General features: G+C 39.5%; 1 protein-coding gene across 5 annotated transcripts in view; it reads left to right on the top strand.

The window, feature by feature from the left end:
• LOC136432244 (transcriptional adapter 2-beta-like) overlaps window positions 1–23,906 on the top strand; it is a 40,273-nt gene that overhangs the window by 1,083 nt on the left and 15,284 nt on the right. For all 5 annotated transcript variants that reach the window (XR_010755485.1, XM_066423324.1, XM_066423325.1 and 2 more), the window contains exons 3-8: window positions 8,907–8,966; window positions 9,549–9,643; window positions 21,146–21,186; window positions 21,510–21,724; window positions 23,147–23,219; window positions 23,690–23,753. Coding sequence is in view for 4 of the 5 variants with exons in the window: in XM_066423324.1 (XP_066279421.1) it covers window positions 8,907–8,966; window positions 9,549–9,643; window positions 21,146–21,186; window positions 21,510–21,724; window positions 23,147–23,219; window positions 23,690–23,753 (548 nt within the window). In the remaining variant the exon portion in view is untranslated. The remainder of the gene's footprint in view (window positions 1–8,906; window positions 8,967–9,548; window positions 9,644–21,145; window positions 21,187–21,509; window positions 21,725–23,146; window positions 23,220–23,689; window positions 23,754–23,906) is intronic.

Raw genomic sequence — 23,906 nt, 5'->3', positions numbered from 1 at the left:
CGCATGTGCAGTGTCAAAGGTGAAGGCCCCCGGCTTGTATACAGTGCTCGCCTGGACATTGTCTAGATTTGCATAACAACTGTCTAGATTTGCATAACAACGCCCCGACTGTCTTTGTTCACGTCTGGGGGGCCTTCACCTTTGACACTGCACATGCGTAGTAACAACTCTGAACTAGCTCATATTGTGTGGAAAATTATAGTGTGCTGTAGGGGTGGGTACCGGTACCGTGTACCGGTACAAAACCGGTATTTCTTAATGGACCGGTCCAAAAAAAACGGTCCGTAAAGAATCAGTGGACGGGCCTATGGACCGATTAGAAAATTCATAGTACCAGGCTACCAGCAGGCGGCCACATGACTGGTCTAAGAAAATACAAAACAGCAGATTTAACGAGTCGTTTTCGAAGACGTTAGCTGTGTAGCATATCTAGAAACACTTAAAGATTAGTAAACAGACGGCGAGCAGAGTATAGCTTTAATTTTGAGACAAAGTGCAAACCTAAGAAATTATATCGTTCCAGACATGACGTTTGGAGACTTTTACGTGTGTCTCGCTCTCCAAAATATGATGTACTGCTACACTACTATAATCAGGTACAGGTACAGGTCCGGACCTGGACCTGACCCTCTGGACCTGGACCGGACCTGAATTTTATGTACCGGTACCCACCCCTAGTGTGCTGAAATTGTAAATGTAGTTAGTTTCCTCCCCATTGCACATATGCATTGTATTCTCTGAAGTATGTTGGCTCTTCAAATTTTATCTTTAATTGTATTTTTGACCAAACATATTTTTCCAGAATGCACCATATTTTGCGGTCCCCAGAAAGTGTGAAATGGAACGAAATGGAACAAACTAAAACAACATATGTAACATTATGAATTGAAATACCAGCAGATGCAATGTTACCACCAACTTCTGTATAATCTAGTCCTTACTTCGATACTCAGTTCCGTTTGCTTGTTTTCCCTGCTATTTGCAGCAGTTCATTTGCAGATCGTTGGTTAACACAAGGAACAGCGACGGATGTCTTTGCATGCGGCGCCCCCATTTTCAGGGAATAATCTAGCCACACAAACGCGGCAAAAACGTTGTACATGTATTTGATATAATAAGATTCAAGAAATAAAACATGTTATATTATATATTTACCATTCACTTCTGTATTTAAAATGCTTCCTGTTCCGGTCTACTGTGAATGTTACAACGTTCCTTATATTTAGCTATCTACTGGTATTTCATTTCACAATGTAACATGTGTTGTTTTAGTTCGTTCCATTTCGTACTTTCTGGGGACCCATATTTTGGGGCCAAATTTACATAAAATATGGTTTGAGGTGACCTGAGAATTTATTATTTGGACTAGCATGTATTTGACAGTTTTAAGTGTTTTTTTTTCAAGAACAGTGCATTATTATTATTCTGAAATAAGTTTTAACTGTAATTGCCAACACAAAAATTGGACTTGTCTTTGTCAAGGAATGAGCGATCCATCACTGAGATGACGTCACGTCAGTGAAACTTCCGAGGTGGTCGAGCTACAGCGTTTGTGCTTGTTGAATCTGGTCTTTAATGATCTTATTATTATTGTTACTATTTTTTTAATTACACAGACAAATAGGATCACTAGTGCTAACCCAAAATCCGAGGCATACTGTATTACAGAGAAAAAAATGAAGCACACACTTATGACAAGTTGGGAGCAATATCAATATTCCTATCAAGGTCTCATTCATGTGTTACTCCGAGTGTGCCGTCTAAAGGAGTCCGTACCCCAAAAAATTAACGGCTGCATGAACGGCTGCATGTGTGTTTATATCAGTGGGAAATTCCCTTTTAGCCAGCCCAACAGATCTCAAGCGTCAAACTGATGAAAGCTTATTTGTTACTGAAGAAATTAGCAGGTAAAGTTTGGCAGCCGCGCGTGAGGTCGGATGTGCACAGCCCTGCATTTCAGGTGATGCTGTCGAGCACTTACAGTTGGAAAGTGCCTTTTTGTGGGTGTAGCTAAGTGCAGTTTGTAAATGCTATAAACAGAAATTGTATGTACAGTCAAACCTGTCTATAGCGGTCACTCAAGGGACTGGCCAAAATTGGCCGCTAAGGACAGGTGGCCGCTATGGAGAAAATGTCGATTAATTGACCACGAGTGACACATATTTTCAGTACCCACTGAGATACACTTATTCACCGTACAGTACACATGTAAACATTGCATAGGTAAGTCACATTTTAGAAAGTCGATTGTTGTTCTTTTACTTCTATTATGGGCTTGAAAAACGAATTATTGTATCTGCCAACTCCAAAATCCATGGCTTGCTCGGGCGATGTCTGTACAGACCAGCATCGCCATACTCTACTCTTGATCCTTCGCGACTGCTTCGCTGCCGGCACACGCGTCAACAACGAGTTTTAATCATATGAAACAAAGTCCTTCGCAGCAAAATGCCACCTAGTTAGTTAAGAACAAAATACATGTTGCTCAGTTGCCACTTACTGTTCGTTTTCGACCATTTTGAAACATAAAATCGTGGCGATAGTTTTCCTTAGTCTGTTGTTGTTTCCCTTCCCGCTTGTCATTATCAGCTTCTACCATTATGCTATTAGGGTACTCAGAAGTCTTTTGATGGCTTTTTTCTTTTCAGAAAATTGCAATAGCCTAAATTTTACATCATATTAATGTTATTCATATTTCTTTTGAAGCTTTTGGTAAAGTAATTATCCTCAGTGATACTTTGCAGCAAAATAAATTTAGCGCATTATACCTCCGAAACAGTGGTGTCTTCCGTTGACCTTTTTGCTGCTGACTATCAGCGCCATTTTGAAAATTGCGCGAAACACGTTTTGATTTTGAGCACCGGGGAAAACGGATATTGGGCCGGCATTCAAACATTTTCCGAACTCACCGCATCAGCTACATGTGCGAGTTGTATTTTCCAAAAAGCTGCCGTAATATTTGTCCTGTCGAAATGCACAGAAATGGTCAATTTTGCTACGAACGATGTACAAACGCAAGCCATGTGAAGAAAATTATACTGACTTCGCGTCAAACCATGGATTTTCTAACAAAGATAAAACATTCTGGTTTTCTTTATCATCATCCTATCCAGTTGAGTCCACATGAATTTGATAACTGCGTGAAAAAATGAAGATTTTGAACCCGGCGTGCGGTGGCGATGCGGCTTCTACCGGCGCGCCGTGACCGTTACCGACAGTGTTACTGTACTCGCGGGACTGAAAATCGTCTGGCCGCGACCGCGTTGGACAGGTGGCCGCTATAGCCTAATTCTTAATGCTTATGTCAATGGGAAAAATCCAAGGGACCGACAAAAAGTGACCACTATGGGCAGGTGGCCGCTATGCAAAGGTGACCGCTATTACAGGTTTGACTGTAGTTAAGTTGTTGGCAATTTTTTTGCATGATCTAGGGTAAATATTCTCAACATAGAATGAATAACATTGGTACATTTCTTATAGCTTCATTACGGACGCACCCATATAAAACACGTATTATAACATGTAAGCCTATGGGGCAAAAAAAGTCATGAATGAGACCTTGATAAATGTCGGCAAGCTTAGAAAATATTTTGATGGATGCTAAAAGACAATGTGAAAGTACAAATTGATTTCAAGAAAAGGGGCCAGTTTTATTTCTTGTTTCTAGGTGACAGTGCCGAAACAGAGCTTCTGCTAGACTAATGAATCAAGCCTGAGGTGATGGGGACTTTGTAAAAAAAAGACACAAAATGAATACTCACACCTAGTCATTGAAAGATTTAAGAGTCATTGCAAGAGAAAACCAGGCAAAACCAGGAATGTCTGATAGGTATGTGGAAATATGAACAGCCATATAATGAAAACTCTCCAGATATTTTTCATTATGGTGTACTGGGACCCCCCTTAGACACCCTCAAAATTCGAACTATTTATGGTTAAATTAAAAGTTACTGAAATTGCTATGGCTACCCTGATAAGTCAAATAAAGATATGGACATAAGTTTTCTATTTCCATATAGCATGATTTCCAGAGTTTCACAGACCTAAAGTTCAAGATCAATTGTTGAAATTAATAGGGTGTACTTGGGGGTTATCAAAACCAGTAAAAGCAGAAATTTCATCTCGCTAAATTTTAGCCATTTTTAAGCGGCTTATTCTCTGACAATCTGCAATATTGATGAATGGTTTTACCTAAATGCTGGAGAGAGGAACATCTACTGATTCAAAAACAAGCGTTGTTGCATTTGGCCATGCAAACTGGGCAGCGTTCCCGCCAGGTACACGTCCTTGTGTCTTTGGACGCACTTATTTTTAGAAAAGAGCCAGCTGAGTGCGTCCAAAGAAAATTTTGAAGGGAGGCTAATTTCTGTCACCAGTTAGAATCTTAGAACAACCGCTCTTTTAGTAAGAAAGAAGCCTACGATGTACTCCCAGGGTTCTCTGTTACACATTGTTAGCAGTCCAGGGTCAGGGGCGGAGCGCTGCACGCCTCAAAAACATCAAACTCACGCCCGGTACCATAAAATTGCCAGGCGTCCCTGGCCCCAGTGCGACACGCCCCCGTAATCTCTAAGATCTTCAAAAGTGCCGACAGTCCTACGGCCGCGAGGAATAGAAGATTCACTCGAACAAGGATTGCCTCTAAATATCGTGTTGTTGCCCTCATTGTACTTTTTTTAATGACAGTTGTACAGATATTCCCGACTCGAAGGATTTTACAAGCGGTTTATATCTCGAAATGGGACTCAGCCAAAGTATCGCGCCAAACATGAGACGCCTGAAGGATGACAGCATCACAAAGCACAAAGCAAACACATCGATACATGAAAAGTTGATATTTGTCCCAGAAACCAATAAAATTCACTAAAATCACACATGTAGATATGGTCAACATATTTCACAGTCTGGGCCACTGAGGCAGAAATGTCCGCCCATTTATTTCGTATTGTTCCCTCTTAAGCAAGGTCAAGATACTTTTTCAGTATATGAGCAGCCATACTGAGTGCACTGATATGATCAGTGTTTTGTTCGTAATTTATGTGAGTCACATAAATTAAGAACAAAACACTGATCATATCAGTGCACTCAGTATGGCTACTCGTATACTGAAAAAGTATCTTGACCTTATCACTTCGTGGGAGCAATGGCTTCTCTGATAACTTAGCTGCTAGTAACGGCATGCCACAAAGAAGCCTATTGTCTCATTTTTTGTTAAATTTCTGACCTGTGCATTGAGGCGAGATGAGTCTGTATGCAGACTACTTATGTATCATTTGTCCATCTGACAAAGCTCTATTTGTCCATCTGACAAAGCTCTGCAAACCTAATGCTGAAAGCGATATTCTGTTCAGCGAGAAATAAAGCTATGTTCTGTATTAAATATGTTTTATGTTCCTACTCTTGCTCTTAATTGTCTCTAATTAGTCTTAATGCTCAAACAACAATATTGCGAAAACTAGAACTTGAATTGCTTGACTATTAGCAAGCCAATTGGTCAGTACACAAGTCACTGCACCTTTGTAATTTTGTGCTTGGGGTCTCCCGAGGATGTCATCCATAAAATTAAGATGGTGTGGCCTCAACGCTATATCCTGCATTCTGAGAGGCAAAATTGTTGAGTAAGGCCACACCAATTTATTTTCTTGGTTAACGGATTCGCCGCTTCGTTTTTTTGCTGAATCAAAATAAAAATAAAAACAGCAGACTGTGAAAAATTATCACCTAACCGCCATATGACCGGCCACTTTCTCCCCTCAAAATCGGCAAAGCAGCAGAACAATACTTGGTTCATTTTAACACTACCACATGTGAAAATATTATATGGGGTTTTGTTTCACATTTGGTGTGTGTTTTTAGTCCCAAAACAGCTAAGAAAAGACGAATATTTGCTGACCGAAAAATATATTTGGTGGCCACCGACGAAATTTTCGGTTCTTTTTTTTGCAACAAAATCGGCAATCCAGTCAAAATAGCTGGTTCCTTTTAGCAATATTAGCCATAGAAATACCATGTATGATGTTGTTTAGCCTTTGATGATGGTTGTTTGGTTTGAAAACCAGTGAAAACCCGACAAAAACCACGAGGATGGCTGTACATGTGCTCTCTGTGCTCTCTGTTGGTGGTAAGATCGCCATTTTGTTTGTTTGGACAGAAAGTAGCCTCACATTCCACCCTAGATTACGGGCTTTAAAATTGATATCTTCAGCATGAAAAAAAGTATCGATCTTTTGGAAAACTGCGTAATAGATGGCATTAATAATTAGCTGCAAATTTAAAGGCTCATGTTTATTTTCTTTCATTCAGATGTGGTTTTTGAAGTCAAGTACAATTTCTACTTTAGTCGAATGTGCAGCTTGAAATATGCTGCTGAAGGAATGGAACATTCCATTTTCTCAGACTGAAAGGGGCCAATGCATAACACTTGGAGTTGGAGCTGGCTGTTTTTAGAGAAAACTTTTTGAGTGTATGTTGAGGGATTTTGATGAGTGAAGTGCTTCATGAAATTTATTACATTCTCTACAAGCAAATGCATGTAGGTTTCTACTGTCTGCTTTTTTTCAAAGGTTCTGATGTGTTCTTTTCTCAATTAACATGATCAAGCTGAAAGAAGTTATACTTATTAATAAAGTGAGGAGGTTTTGCCCAATGTTCTCCACATTTTCCATTGTGACTTGCCTCAAGTTCCAAGTAGAAAATACATGACTTGGAGTTGTGTATTACTGTTTCACTTGTTGAACTTGATGGCACCGTTGGCCCCCGGTAAGGGGTCATAGCGTGGAACCTATGCCCAATTTTTTCAAAAATTCAGAATTTTTCTGTCAGTTTATATCCTAACGTAATACATGCATGAGGGTTTGCTTGTTATTTCGGTATATGTGACAGGGATGAACGTGTCCTTTTGCCTTTGCTTACGTACCCAGGAGCAGACAATGAATATTAATTAAGCAAATGCCAGCAAGATGAATATGTCAGAAACATCAAGTATTGTGTTTTCAAAATAGTATCGGCTTGAAGATTTTTCCTGCGTTTTTGTGATTGTAGATAAGAAGTAAACCTGAAGTTCCAGGAAATGTCCTCCACTTGTACTTGAAACAGCCAAAATGCTAATGCTTCCTCCTTCCTTTTTTTTTTTTTTTTTTTTTTTCGCCCGCCCGCTCCATTTTTTTTCTAGAAAAATCCGTTAACCAAGAAATTAAATTGGTGTGGCCTAAAGGTACGTTAAATTTGTCCACATTAGCGGAATTTTCCAACTAGGCATATATGATTTAATTTTGTTTCCATGCCGCGAAAACTTGAGTGAATTTTGGATATACCAGGTAATCTCACCTGCTAACGTTTCGGTGTCTGTCAGACACCTTCTTCAGAGCTTCTGACTGGAGTACTGCTTCTCACCGCTATAAGTAGTCGATGTAGGTGGCGCTTTTGCGGTACTCCAGTCAGAAGCTCTGAAGAAGGTGTCTGACAGACACCAAAACATTAGCAGGTGAGATTACCTGGTTGTGTAAAAAGAATCTATATTCTACCAACCTGATGAAATTATTTTCGGAAGTAAGTGAATGTTGCCTTCAGAAGAGGCTTGGCTACATATTTATCGATATCGTAAGAAAGGCAGCTAAAACTGCTTTAAACGTTCCAAAACGCTGTCTGTTTTGGGTAGCTTTTGCTACAACCTCCAAACTGTTTTGAGAAACTCACGCCATCTTGATCACATGAAACACTGACGCTTTCTTTCAATCAACCAATCAGAGCAGAGCTTATCTGAGGTGAGCCAATCAGAGCTTAGAACATGCAGGCATGTTGCATATTCATGAGTATACAACATGGCGCCGGGGCTGCTTGGTCGGCTTGTGTACTGAAATTACAGCGGTGGAAATACGTTTCATTTCACAATCTTTTAATATCCCGGTAGATATGGAACTGTTCGATGGCTGGTCCTTCGATACAAATTCCTTTGAGGTTTTCGGCATTTAGTCGTGCTCTGTCCATATTCGCAGGAAATGGTTTGTTCAATTTATGACATGAATGACGCTTGTATAAACTTTGAAAGACCGACTTGAATCTTGAAAAACAAGTTTTGAATGAGAACAACAAATGCGAAAGGTGCCGACATCGATTGTTTTCAACAATACCAAACAAAACAAAGGAGTTGGATTTTCTGACGAGAAACGGCGTCCTTACGCCTGCAACGTCATAATAATTTGGAAAACTCAAAATGCTGGTGTGAATTTGTCTATTTTCTGCCGACTTCTCAGCAAAATGCGTTTCGCAATTTTTCAGTTTAGACCGCCTCTGACTTCCTTCAGGCCGTCCCAAGCAAGATGAGACAGTCATTTGACGAGTAAGAGGGTATAGTGCCTCTGTTCTCCGACCTAGGAAAAACCCTATACATTTGTACATATTGTATACATTATATTTCATTTGTATAATACAATATAATGCAGTTGACGATCACTCGCGCCTACCACACCAGGTATTTTATGGTCAGCTTGCAGATGGCAAACGTGACAGGGGACGCCCCAAGCTCCGCTTTGTCGACGTCTGTAAGCGGGACCTAAAACTCTTAAACATTGTGGCGGACTGGGAGCACTTAGCTCAAGACCGCTCTGCATGGCGGCACAAACTCCACCAAGGTGCGAAAAAACTGGAACTGGACTTGGAACTTAACGAGTTTGCCAGAAGGCAAAAGAGACACACACCATGCCAAACAACAGCTTTCATCTGCGCTGTTTGTGGCAAACAAAGAGTAAAGCTGGACTTGTCACCCACGGACGAGTCCACCGACGCTGAACAGATCGTCCCGCAGGATGTAAAGGAACTGAAGGAAGGATGAAGTATTTTATCCTCAAATAATGTTACTGTAATTAATCTGTTTGCAGACATTGACATTTCCACTATGCCGTCCACAGTGTTTCTCTAGTGGTGCTGAGTTGGGCAACCATACAAGAGACCATGATTACCAAATTGTGGTAAGTACTTTTATCATATCAAGCAGTGCTCGAAACAGTTTTTTTAGGTTACATGCAAAGTTGCATGTTGGTTTCATATGCTAGCACATGTTCCATCGGCCCAACATGATTTAACGTACGTCCAATGCTCGTCTTTACGAGGAATTGCGCTTTCCTGAATATACTTTACAACAAACAAGGAAGGAATCAACTTGGTACAGAGGAATTTAGGCGAGAAAAAAAAGTTACTGGTCTGTTATTCGGGAAATTGCTACTAGTAAGCCCATAATGCAACCACTCAGATGTAGCGTGAGACTTTCACAATGCAAACATGATGTACTACAGGCATTTTCAACATACGAAGTTGCAAGTTCAGAATATTTCTATGTGCAAATCTAAGTAAGTTGCAAGTTGAATGCTTGTATTTCAAGCTCTGTCCAGTAAGGAGATTTTTTCTTTACCTTCATGAACTGTTTTTGGTCTGCTTTACTGCTTGTGTTTCTGCAGTTACAACATGCATATATGACGTTGTTATATAGTTATCACACCTGCGAACAGTTGCCTCAAGCTGAAGTGATTTCAAGGTACATTGTGTCTCCCTAGGACCAGGGGAACTTCTCACTGTGTGAGTCGGAGTGGACAGCTCTGGAGGAACTTGCTGTGCTGGAGGGGATTGAGCAGTATGGGTATGGGAACTGGTGAGTCTCACACATACAGTAGAATCCGCTTACTCTCCTCTCCCAAATAAACGTACCGGTACGTTTATTTTTTTCAGCCTCAAAATCCACCCAGTACGTTCTTATTTTGGACAGTACGTTTATTAATTTTTTGAAAATCAGAGTTTTGCTAACCAGGGATCCCATCAAAATCGAAAGTTTGGGTGTTCCTGCCCATATTTCCCCGACATTTTTGCTCATAATTTGCTATTTTTCGGCCTAGCGGCGTTGATTTCCCTGCTGCTATGACCCGGCATTTACAATCCTGGCGGTACTAACATGTCAGTCGATCTCGCTACAAAGTAAATGTTGTTATCTCAGACAAAATAAGACGCCACACTTAAGTTTTGAAATCTATTTTTCATATAAACAACATTGACAGTCTTTTTTCGTTCTAGACCATCTGAATTCTTACAGAGATCGCAAAATTTGCGCTCGAAAAAGACAAAAACATTGCCAAAAGAACAACCTTGGAACAACGTAATCAACACCATGAATGCTCAAGTTACCATTGAGTCTCATGTAAATTCCACCTGAAATACAGCCTTTCCTAAAAACTTTTAGAATATGAAAATAACACCACATTATAACAGTGTCTTAGCATTAAAAACTGAATAATACTTTTAAAATCTACAAAAACACTTAAATCCTACGGTTCCTACCACAAACATGAAAATTCAGCCCTTGGAAAATCGCCACAGTACAGTAACGCACGCCACTAATAGAAGTTTCCCACCGGCGGAAGAACTCACTTCTACCAAGGGGAAACAGCTCTTTTTGATCTTCCAATAAAACTCTTTTGTCTTTGTCAGAAATGTGTGGTATTTCAACAAAGTGAATTCCCACTTAATAGTTGATAAACAACACTAAGTTGCAATCTATTTTCAGTAATTATCACCTACGATGTTTTGACAAAAATTACTCCCCTACAAACAAATTGGCTGAGTATTCTCAGAACTTCATGTAGCTCTCTGTTAGCCCCGCCCCTTACTGTCTGAGTTCCTGTGTTCGGTGCCGCTCCGTCTGACTCGCGCTTTGATGTGTAACATGAGAACCCTGTGGTTTGTGGCAATGTTTTAGATGTAACCAAGGAACTTTTAATCAGAAAGAGAGAGCACAAAATAGAGCAAGCCTGAGATTTCTCACATCTAAACAATGAATTTGTTGACAACTAAGTTTCTCAAAATGAAAATTTTTTTCTCCATACATCAAGGGTAATTTTTGGATTTGAAATTATTTGGATTGCAACAACACAATAAAGGAGAATATATGATAATGTTCTTTATAATAATGTGATTTTGGGGAAAGCATATACTTCTAGTAATGTTTACAAAATTAATCCATGTTTCTATATGCAATGCATACATGATAAATGGAAAGTTGAGCAAGAAAAAGTACTAGTAACAACTAACATCATACATGTCATAGTTCAACCTTTTCTACATGGCTTTTACAAATACGTAATAATGTATTTTCATGGGATATTCAGGATATGGTAATTTTCTGTTCAAGAACTAAATGTTGATACATTTGTACAAGGTGTTGCCCATGCAAGTGAACTGAGAAGTTTGGCAACTACTTCTGTTTTAATGATATGCCAGTTTATACAACAATTTTCCTTGATCACTTGGTTCAAGTTCCAAGTAGAAAATACATGTATCATGTACATTTTCACTTATTGAATTTGAAGCACCGTTGGCCCCCGCAGGGAACCTATGCCCAATTTTTCCAAAAGTGGAGAAAATGATTATAATTTGAACAAGATATCTACAGTTATTCAGTTCATTATTTACATACTTATATAGAATATGTAAATAAAAAGAATCTACCTGCTTATCATCTTCTTTCCCTAAGACAGAAGTAGCATGGACACAGTTAACGTGTCAATTTGGTAATTTTCCGGGGGGTACGTTTATTCCGGGGGGTATGTTTATTAGATTTTGAAAATTTGTCCAGGGGGTATGTTTATTCCGGGGGGTATGTTTATTTGGGAGATGAGAGTAACTGCACCACCCATTTGTCAGCGTTTTTGGTGCAATTATCTGGCTGGTGCAATTATGCGAAATGCCCAGCTGGACCGCGCCACCATGGGCGAGGGGGTGTATTGTTAGTCAGAAACACTAGCACAAGGACAACAGACGAAATTATTCAGTTATTAACTTTATTTATTGACCTTTTTGCTGAAAATAAAGAAATGACTACGAACCTGGTTTAAAAGATTTTGCATTCTCTCATTTTTCCATACGATCTACCGCATTACAACACTCGTAATGTTACAGGGGAGGTATTCTGAAACATCGTCATGCCACTCATGGTCACTCATGGGATTACAGTTTCTGTGTTACATTACGTAGAGTGCAGTTGTCGATTGACGTAAATCATGTACCGCCATGAAACTAGGAATTGAAACTAAAACGTGGTTACTGATTACGGGTGACCCACCCGGGACCTCCCATACGATTCCTATCAACGTAACTGTCAATGGAGACCGCCTTCTTTTGTTACTCAAAACAGTTTTAAACATGTTGGCGGTATTGCGCCTTTACACTGGCAGGTATCGGCTCATTTGTACCGCGTTTGCCGATTTTAGCGCACCTTTTCAGTTAACTTGTCCAGGATTTTTGAAAAAAATTGGTGCAGTTATCCGGCATTGGTGACCATGCGCAGTGCAGATATGCGGAGTCACTAACAATGCAGTGAATGGGAACCGGTTTTGGATATTGGGATTCGGTGCAGTTAAATGGAAGGTGCGTTTATCCGAGGTGCAATTAAGTGGCTTCGTCTGTACATGTAGCTGTCACATCAGAAGTCATGCAGAGAGAAAGTTCTGCACAAGCCACACTAATTTGTTCCTTTGGGTCTCAGACATTTTCTTAGAATTTAAGCAAGGGGTCAAGATGAAGATAGACTTTAGAGGAAGACCTGTATCTGAGTGACTATACAATGGCTGTGATGCGTTGATGAAGGTTAGACATCCAGGTAACCAATAATACTGTACAATTCAAACTCTACTACTGGATGTATTAAGGATATTACTTCCATCACTCTTCTTCAGCATCACAATGGCTGTGATGCGTTGATGAAGGTTAGACATCCAGGTAACCAATAATACTGTACAATTCAAACTCTACTACTGGATGTATTAAGGATATTACTTCCATCACTCTTCTTCAGCATCACTAGAATAAACTAGCATCAAATATATGTACAAGTCATATCAACGCCATCCAGGCTAACGTTTGTTGTATGTCTGCAATATTGATATTTGAATAAAGAATAACGAGAGTTCGGAGACATCATATCTCCATGAAATATTCTGTTTATGTAAATGACTTACACATTTACATAAATAAATAAATAAATAAATAAATAATATATGCTTGGTCATAAACACCTTTATCTAACTTACACGTGTTGCAATATTGACAGTCCTATCATTTTCCTCTGAGATGAATTATGGCACTTTTGCATTAATTATGCAAATTAGGAATACGTTTGCATAATTGGTATCTGTTGATGCTCCACTTGCCATAAACTACATCTGTTCCGAGTCGGAGTTCGAATCTGACCGGGGGCTGGGTCATGACCCGGTAATCTGCCGGAAGTGCGTGGTCGTCACCCTGATTTCTGCCCGAGATTGCTTGGTGATGGTTTTAGCTGAGCATAAATATTTTGAAACTTCTGAAAAGCCTGTGAGTTGTAGTATTTTTGGGCGCGGTGCAGTTGGTTCGCTATCGAAGCCTTTTTTGTATTAGTCCGCGGCAACGGTGATGCGTTTTTCTCGCCAGATGACCCAAACACCACTTCTTTATTACATCACAAGCTATCTGCCACCCAAAAATCAAGACCATAGCACATCCAGGTCAAAAGATGCAAAAAGGGAAGGGAACAGTTCTTCGAAAGCAAGTCAGGTTTTACAAAAGTTTCACAAACTTCTGCTAAACATACCGCAAATTTCTGATACGTATTTCGTGACCTGTACTGTAACACTGACACCACCATTAAAAAAGATGTTGCTAGAGAAAGGATACACAACCGTTTGTAGGGATAGAAGCCTTTGTGTACTCTTGGTGTAAGTGAAAACAAGTTATTACTATATATACATATGTACACACAGAGAAATATAGAGCAATACATTTATGCTGAAAAACACCACCAGAAAGTTTTGTTAATGAAGGCGTAGATTTTGAACCTTCTCAATTGCACATAACTTCATTAGGACACAACATTAACACTAGAAAGGCAACATTTGCGAGTGCAAATACAGCATATTTTGCCCATCTCCCTCCCAATGTAACAACTCCTAAAATCATTCATTGGTAAAACAATCTGCCTAAAAGTGAAGTATTGCAAAGTCATATTCTGGGCCCGAAACGGAGCTTGTGTCCCCTATGAAAGAATAGATTACAGGAACTTCCATGCCTAATGGACCATTCAGAAAACATCTCTATATAGAAAAAAGAACTTTTGTGTAACACCCCTGTCCAAAATCAAATTTAAAACATCCTCCCGTTACGCGCCACCTGCAAGACAACTGTCATGTGAACTTACACGCCAGGTCGGGCTTGGGGTCACTGACCTTTAGGTCGTGTTGTTTATGTTCGTAATTGTGAGTCTCAGCTTCTACTCGCGAAGTTACAGAGAGTCGAGCGCCGCCGCGTATCTTTAGCCAAATATTTTTGAGTGTTGTACAGCCGCTGACGTATTGTTTGTTTATACTGGTACGCTGCGTAGGCCCTACTCAAGCTATTTTATGCATTTTCAGTGGGAAATTTCATTGAATATATGCCCGCACCGTGCGCGTCGCCAGCACGTTGCACATATTTTTGACTGTGTTTACACCGTCATGGATGTAGCTTTACCGACTGATACCATCGACGCTTCGCCAGTTCAACAAAACACCTCAGTGTGCACTTGTTCAAACCTTACTGCAGTTGAACTTACTGCGAAGCTACCGTAGAATTCCTATTTACATACTCACTTTTTAAACTTTTCAAGTCGCAAGCAGGTGCTCCAGGCCGACGCCAAAGTCGGGGTGCGTACGTTAGGAGGGGTTAATCCTCGGAAAAATCGCACATCGGCTCAGGACGACCGCTTTCGGTCGGTCCCAATTTTTTCCATAGACACAAGTGCATAAGCGATGTATCCAAGACGACCACATGTCTTCTGTGACCACGACCACCCCCGATTCGGACGGTAAGCGACCAAAATGTTGCCGAAGGGAACCGCGCCATTTTCAAGGATGAGGTGACATCAATTTTTGATGATAAGTTACTGGAAATTACGGAAAATCGGCCTGTTTTGCTGCGCAAAAAAAACAAGATGGCGCCCGAGAGGTCACAGAGTTCATTGGGATAGTCTACTGTTATGTGGGTTGTGTGATTTTACTCTTACTACATTTGATTTTAATGGTACGAAATCTAAACTCATTTCGTCAAAGAAGTTCTTTGAATACAGGGCACATGTACGTTAAGTATGTATGACTTTATAATTTTTCTTCTTCTGAAGATAATGGCTGCCTGTTTCTTTTTTTTAATAAACTGCTCGCCCTTGCTTCTATAAGTGAACCAACCCAAGTAAACTCGGCGTCTCCAACTTGTACAGACACGCTAGAGGCTGTATTTGACCGTACATCTCAGGCTTTTGTGCCGTTTTGGAAATTTTAAACCCAAATCGGGAGCAAAACTAAATCATGCACGATATTTTCATGGGTAACATAATGCTATTATGATCCAGTACTTTTTCTGCGGCTTTGGCAATTTTGAAAGAAGGTTCCCGAATCTTGCGGCGACCATGTGCGTTAAGATTTTCGTGAACACTCGCTGCTAAACTTATTTTCTGACTCTGATGTTAACAGAGGAAATTGGTGTTGTTTACATGAAAATTGGATTTTCAAACGTCAGTAGGGCGTCGGATACTCCACCCAAAACATCGATCCTTTGTAGCGTTGTAGCGAAATGCCCCAATTATTGATAATGGGGTCATCTGGGTAAATATCCAATGCACAACTACACTGAATTTCAGAGCCTTTGGTTTAAATTAAACACTTAGGCACTGGTGGCCAAAATGTACGATTTTGGTCAGATAATGGCCGAAAAACCTCAGTGTAAATGCCAATGTTTCTTAAAATTGCCGCCTTTAGAAATGTTAATAAGATACAGGCAAGTTCCCGCCAAATCTAGGACACGTGTTAGGATAGACTCTAGGGACCTCAGCACATGGAAAGAAAATAGGCTCACTTAGAAGAGAGGGACAGGCTTCTCAACACAGGAGAACTCAGGGCTTTCTCACAGGGAGAAAGAAGAATTTAGGCTTCCCATAGGGGGAAGAAATCAGGACTTCCTTGCCGGACAAGCAGAAAAAATTCAGGCTCTTCACTGGGAGGAGAAAAACAAGTCAAGAAAGGATAGAGGACTGGGTCAGAAAGGTTGGGAGAATTGACCAGTTTTTACAGCACTTATCTGGACTTTGGAGGCACTTACCAGGCACTTACTTGATACATGGACAATAGTTGGATCGTTATTCAACTTGGATTACTGCGACATCTACTCGGAACTTTGAACTAATCATACAACTAGGACTAACTTCAAGGTTCCACACGAGGAGGCTTTTATCACAATCAAGAACTGTACCGGGACATGCTTAGTCAGTAGGCTCAGGCGGCATATGTGTAATCACGGTGAACTACTAACTCTTCTTAATTAAACCATCAAAACGCAACCTTCCGACTCCGTTCATGTTGCCATCAAACCAGGTAAGACCAGTTAAATTCCCTCTCCTAACTTGCTGGCCGGCGGTGTAAAGCACAGGGCAAGTCACCGCGCTGACACTCAGTAAAATCGTTTAAAAGGCATTTATCGAAAAAATAAAACAAGTGCTTTTCAAAAAAGCTGGCGTTTTAGCTACGTTTATGAGTGTGAATTGTCTTTTCCCTTTTCTTGAAGTAAAATCTGCCAGAGAAAGTCACTTAAGGGCTGTTGAGTCTATAAGAAAAATTGTCATTTTGGGAAAGGTTTTTTGTTCTAATAGAGAAAGGCAGATTGGGGAAAGCAATTTTGAAGTTACGGCACTTAACTTAAGTGCTTTTGAAAAAGCTGGTCTTGGCCTACAACTTGTACTTATTTCTAAAATGTACAATACTCTCATCTCCCAAATAAACGTACCGGTACGTTTATTTTTTTCAGCCTCAAAATCCACCCAGTACGTTCTTATTTTGGACAGTACGTTTATTATTTTTTTGAAAATCAGAGTTTTGCTAACCAGGGATCCCATTGAAATTGAAAGTTTGGGTTTTCCTGCCTATATTTCCCCGGCATTTTTGCTCATAATTCGATGATTTCCCTCCCGCTATGACCCGACCTTTGTGAAATCCCGGCATAACTCGTAACGTATTGGTCGATTTCTATGACACTACAAAGTCAATGTTGTTATTGGGAGAAAATAAGACGCCACACTGACGTTTTGAAATGCAATTCTTTTTGTATAAACAAATTTGACAGTCTCTGTTTACATCGTAAACTAAAGCACGCTGATCAGAAAAAAATATACATGCCAGCGCGCTAGCGGCGCACAGTGTTTCAAGTACGTTTAACACATGTAAATTTCTCTACTCACGTGAGATTCATACAGTCCTTCCCAAAATGAAAATATAAAAACACCACCACAAAAAAACAGTGTCTTAGCATTAAAAAAACTGTATAATTACTTTCAATATACATCAAAACATTTCAATCCTACCACAAACATGGAAATTTAGCGCTTGGAGAATCGCCACAGTATTAGTAAAGTGAGTAACGTCAGTGACTCTGGCCGTGGGAACGTTTTGTCATGGAAGAGCTCACTTCGAAGAAGGGGAAACAACTCTTTTTTATGTACAAATAAAACTCCTTTGCCTTGGTCAGAAATGTGCTTTGCATTTTTACAAAAAGAATTTTAATATCAAAGTCTATATATAAAATTGAATTGCAATCTAGTCACCGTTATTATCACTTAAAGATGCTTTAGAAAAGATCACCCCTCTACAGAAAGAATACCAGAGCTTTCTAGGAATATGGGTGAAACTTTCTGTTAGCCCCGCCCCTTTCTGTCTGCGGCGCCGCTGTGTCTAGCTCAAATTTCATGGGTAACATGAGAACTTTGTGCTTTGTGGCAACATTGGAAAAGGCCTGAGGTTTCTCAAAAATTTGTTGACAATTTAGTTTCTCAAAATTAATGTTTTTTGCTACATACAAGGGTGATTTGTGGACTTTAAATCATTTGGATTGCAACAAACAAAAAACCAGAACATTATATAATATTGTCCTTGATATAATATGATAATGTCCTTGACACAACGCAATAATTTGTGGCATGTAATGTTTACAAATCGTAATGTTTACAAATCTATATTTCTATATGCAATGCATATAAGATAAAGGCAAGTAGGGAAAGATAAAAAGTTATATCATATACATGTCATAGTTCTTCCTTTTCTCTATGGCTTTTACAAATAAGTAATAACTTACCTGTGATGACCATATATTCAGGATATTGAAATCTTCTGTTCATGTTCTAAATGTTGATACATTTGTTTAAAAACAAAGAGTAGACTTTGAAAGTGTTGCCCATCCAAGTGAACTGAGCAGTTTGGCGACTACTTGTCGTGTTTTGATTTTATGTCAGTATACACAACAATTTTCCTTGATCACTTGCTTCAAGTTCCAAGTAGAAAATGCAAATATCATGTATATTTTAACTTGTTGAATTTGAAAGCACCGTTGGCCCCCGGTAGGGTTCATAGCAGAGAACCTATGCCCAATTTTTTCAACATTACTACTATATTTTTTTGAAGTGGCAAGCAAGAAGATGAACAAGATGTGTGCAGTTATTCTGTTCAATATTTATACACTTTTCTGGTATGGTCCTCAGACAGGCATAAATGAATAGAGAGAGCCTACAGCTACCGTACCTTATTATCTTCTTTCCCTTGGACACAGTTCATCTGTAAATTTGGTTAATTTTCCGGGGGGTATGTTTATTCCGGGGGGTACGTTTATTAGATTTTGAAAATTTGTCCGGGGGGTATGTTTATTCCGGGGGGTATGTTTATTTGGGAGATGAGAGTAGGCTCATTATGAAAGCTATCAATGTAATTATGTACATAGCACGCAATAAAACATACAATTTGAAAAAGCACCATTGAATCATCAGCACTATGGTAATTAAGTGAAATAGAAGTTCATAACAGCTAAGGTTCTATCTAAAATGTCTACGAAATGTCAAACAAGTGTTTAAACCAATTAACAGCTACCTCATCCCTATTATTCTGGTTTCTGCATTTACAACATTTCTTCCTTATTTTCCTGGATAATTTTGCTAAAATTCATGAAAATTCCCATATTTTTGTCCCGAGCGGCATCACTTTCCACGTCCGTGTTGTCTGAATGAAGTCGATACTGAACAATGGAGCATTTGCTACTGTAACAAAGGATCGCTGTTTTGCAAACAACATCAAGAGCCTCTGTTTACATCGGGAATAGAAGTTTAGTGGCGAGTGTTTTGCAAGAATCATCTTACCGCGCATAGGAGCCGCTGCACGGTATTTTCCATTACAATGAACAGAAAAATTCGAATGCCAGGTTTGGAATCTATGAAGTCCTGTTCATAAGACAAAGGCCTTGTATATATTAGATGAATATTTAAAAATAACAAATATAAAATATTTCTTTATTTATTAATAAAAAAATAAAGATATGATATTCATAAATATGATATTGATAGATTAATATAATATGAATATATATTTTTGATATTTGATATCTAAAAAGAAAAAAAATCCTTGCACGGACTCGATCCCGGATCCTCCGGATCCGAAGTACTACGACGTTACCAGTTGAGCTATGTTGTAGTGTGGAATATGCGGCTCTGTACATAATGCTTTAAACTCACTACATTGATGGTATCATTTATGTCGATTTTTGGTCGTTTTCTTGACGAAATCATTTTTTTTCTTCTGCAATCTTGTGGTATAGATGTAATATGGTCATTTTTCAGGATATCAAAGTCCGAAAACCACAATGCAATGATATTTCCGAACAGTTGTAGCAGTTACATGCGGTCGCCCTCCTATATGTCATGCAAATCAAGCCTGCCTGCCTTTTCTTGCTCCCTTGCCATATAAGGCAACGGCTATACAAGAATTTTGGAAGGTATTGCCATATAAGGTCATATGGTGTGCGACACAGTGTTGAACCAAACAGCATGCATGCATGCATCGAAGGTAAGAGCCAAGACGAAGGCGCCAAAATGCAAAAAAAGTCTGGAGGTATGCACTCACTCTACCTGCATACCAAATTTCCGCTTATTTGGCTCAGGGACGACTGAGATGAATCGATTTGAAGATTCGGCAGGAGGAGGAGGAGGAGAAGAAAGAAACATTACAAACACAATATATGTATCGCCCATACCTATAGTATGGGCGATACATAATAGTAAAACTGTTTTTTAAAAAGCAAATTTTGGAAATAATGTTCGTATTAATGAATATGCGATAATCTCTAAGTACCAGGCATACCAGGGCTCGAAATTAACATTGTCTCGATGTCCCGAGGACAGTAGAATTTGGGTTCGGGACAATTCAACTTACGTTTCGAAACAATTTCGGGACAATCAGAAAATTCTGAGACAGTCCCCGTCATGGAGGAACTCGATTCAGCGGAAGATTTTGTGGTAAAGAAATGTTTATTGAATAGTTCCATCCGTAGTCAACCTGTTAAGTTGTGCCTAAAAATGCCAAAAATCAATATAAACTCCCGCGATTTCGGCCATTTGGCGAAGAATAAAAACAAACACCGACCATCTCGAAATTTTTAGGGAACTCTCGCTAAATCTCGCAATAACACGCGAGAACGACACAACGCCCTCAAACGAGAATTTGTGAAACTGCAGTTTCAAATGTCGATAGAGGGCCGATATTGCCCGATGATATGATAGATTAAATCCAGCATCGTGCTTTATTCTTTCTTGGGGCGAAACTAAGTACTTCTTTGTTATTTTTAGCATATTAGAAATTTTATTCAATTAGAAATAGCCATTGATTTTTAAAAACTTTTACAATGTATATTGTATGTTGGAATTCTTCACTGTTTGAGAGCTTTTGTGTTTACTACTGACTGTATATAATTTTGCACGTATTATATTTTTAATGCAAAATGTTTGCCAACATGCAATTTTGTATGTAACAAAAAAAACAACAAATATTTCTAACACACATATGCCATGGCTTGAGTTCAGGTTCAGACTTGAGTATAGGTTCTAAGCTGAACATGAACCTCTGGAATTCCAGACCCCCCACTAAGTTTACATCTTTGGCCCTGGTTGGGACACTTCGGGACACTTTCGGGACAGTTGAAATCCACTTTCGGGACAATGTTGGGACAGTAGGGGAAAAAAAGTAAATTTCGAGACCTGTATACAGATTTTCAGTTTCACTTTTTTGTTTTGTAGGGAGGAGATTGCAGACCACATTGGAAACAAAACATCCCAAGGTAAAGATCAGTTCTAATCACTTGGACTTTGAGTTACACACGAGTGATTAGGAAGAGTATTGAATAATGCTTTTGCATAGAACTTTATCACATGGGCTCAAAGTACTATGTTCGGAGAAACGCCATGCTGGACAATAGATGTGAATCTACTGAAATAGACAATTGTAACCTGTTGGTACAAGCTACTGGTACATAAGACCAGACTGATCGACTCACATTGATGCATACCCCTACTTGATCAAGGTGTGCGTCTCCTCAAACATGGGGCATGTTAAAACTTTGTTATTGTTGTCTCAACCTTGATCCCTATTGTGTTCCCACAGAGGTGATAGAATTTTACCAAGAGAGGTTCATCCATGGCAACCTGGGCAAGTCCTGCATTCCAGAAGAGTCACCGTACAAGGTGGTGGACCACACGTCTTCCAAGGACGGCCCCCTGTCCCCCAGTCTGTCCACCCCTCCCCAACCCCCTGCAGAGCTGACCCTGCAGGAGCAGCAGGAGCTGGGGTACATGCCTCTCAGGGATGACTTTGAAAGGGTGTGTATGGCAAAACATAGTTCTGTTTATAAACCTCTCATTGCATGGAAAGGTACCGCGTTCAAAGTACTTGTATGTCCCATTTGTGAATGAAGTGATGAATTCTTGCTTCAAGAAAATGAATTTCAAAATAGTTTATTCATATTAGAAACATATAATGTTATATTGTGATCTCTGAAGTCTACTAGTAGTGACAGGACATTAAGGCCTTCAGTGTGAAATTGTGTTTTCTATCAAATCTGATTTAAATCCGTTTTGTTATCAAGTCGGATATATTCAGACTCGATTTGGATGATCCGAATCTTCAGACCCTGCGTTCACATTGCAAACTGGTTCGAGTTGTATTCCTTATAGTTTAATCAAAAGACGCAAGGTAGAGACGCAAGGTAGCTTTGTGCCAATGTCAGAGGTCAACAGGTCTTCAAGTTTGCATGTGCATCTGCTTCTTGTCAGCAATGGGGCACACCTGCCCACCAACAAGGTAATGCTATGCCGCGTCTTCCGTTTCTGCTTTGATCAAAACATTACGCTCTCACCGCAACTACATCCACCTCCTCCTCAAACCACTCTACTCGGTGGATGTAGCCTTTAAAGGCAATAACACTATACCATTACATATCGACATTAAAGGAGCAAAGATACAATGTCGTTGTGTGGTGAGAACTGATAGAAAATCCAAGCCCTAATACTAGTAATAGACTGATCCTGACTGTCCATCACAATTAGCGGATTGACCAATGAGAGAGTGACTGCATGTCCGTCAAATATTTGCATTTTTATGTTTTAATTTTGCCTTTGACGTTTTGACGGAGGTGGGTGGGGCTATGGTATCGGTCTATTTACACTAGGCGCGTTAAACTGAAAGACCACCATGTAGCTTATTTTTGTGCCGCTTTTGAGCAGTTTTGATAAGAAATTCGCGCACAAATGAGGTTAACAGTGGCATTAAATGTCAATTTCATAAAGATTACAGCAACTAGAATACTTCCGATTTTCAAGCCTCATAAATTGCTCTGGGTGCCTTTAACAAAGAATTGCCTTTTCTTTGGTCCAGTCTAAAACGGTTTCAGAGCAAAAGAAGCTCAACAGAAGTCAGTCCCTATTATTGTCAGCCAAGCATCAGTGCCCATTTTAGTCCGTCAAGAGCTGTTTTTAACGGAGGTGTTCGATATAGAACAGGGGGGCGTGGCTTCGGGATTGGTCTATTAACGCCACTGTCTCAAACATTAAAAAACAGTCATAATGAGTGACTGAAAGTCTGGATGTAACACTGCATTTTAACATCTGGAACCCACTGTACTGTTGTAAATAATGGTGAAACTGCATTAATGTGATTCCATACTTGCTATAAATCAATGAGTATAAGTGGATTGATTGCATTATGTAAGGGTCATGCTGTTTTGACTCAATTCTATCATGCAGGAATATGATAATGAGGCAGAGAGTATGGTCAGTACACTAGCAGTCAACTATGATGATGATGATTTAGAAACAGGTAAGGCACTCAAACATTTGTAATTGATTGGATAATTGGGGTTCAAACCTCTAATAGTATGTTCAAATTGAGGTTTTGTCAAATATAAGCAAGACCCCTGAAATTTCTCTGAATATTTTTTAGAAGCAGTGTAATTAACTGGGATCAAACTTACCACGAATATCTGTTTGAACTGTTACTATACTGTAACAGGACTGTTCACCTCAAAGCCAATGAAAGCTCTTGCATATATTTTATGTGAATAGTTGAACGCCAGTTCTTTGTCTGTTAACCAATGCAAGACTATCAGGGATGCAATTAGAGGATCGTATATAAGGTTGATTACCAGGCTAGACAGATTTAAAACTAGCATGGAATGTAAGGGACCATCCTGACCAAAAGCAAGAACTGTCATACTATAGAGCTAATTGTTGTTGCTAATTTACTCTGTTTTGACCCAGATTATCATGGTTCACTTCATCTGTTTCCAGCTTTGAAATTAGCCCAAGTGGACATGTTTTTACGAAGACTAAAGGAAAGGCAAAGAAGAAAAAGGTGATTTGTCAAACTTTCTGCCACAACATAGTGTGTATTCTGTGTTTTGTAAAGATATATCAGTTTACCATTGAATACAGATGGTTAAATTGCATAGCAAGCCAACATGCCATCAGCTTCTCGAATAGTGTGTTTAAAAAAGTCCGTTTTTGT

This window comes from Branchiostoma lanceolatum, chromosome 4 (assembly GCF_035083965.1).
Source record: "Branchiostoma lanceolatum isolate klBraLanc5 chromosome 4, klBraLanc5.hap2, whole genome shotgun sequence".
In the NCBI taxonomy this organism is placed as follows: domain Eukaryota; kingdom Metazoa; phylum Chordata; class Leptocardii; order Amphioxiformes; family Branchiostomatidae; genus Branchiostoma; species Branchiostoma lanceolatum.
The sequence above is the reverse complement of the archived record's forward strand: the minus strand, read 5'-3'. Positions and strand labels throughout refer to the sequence as shown.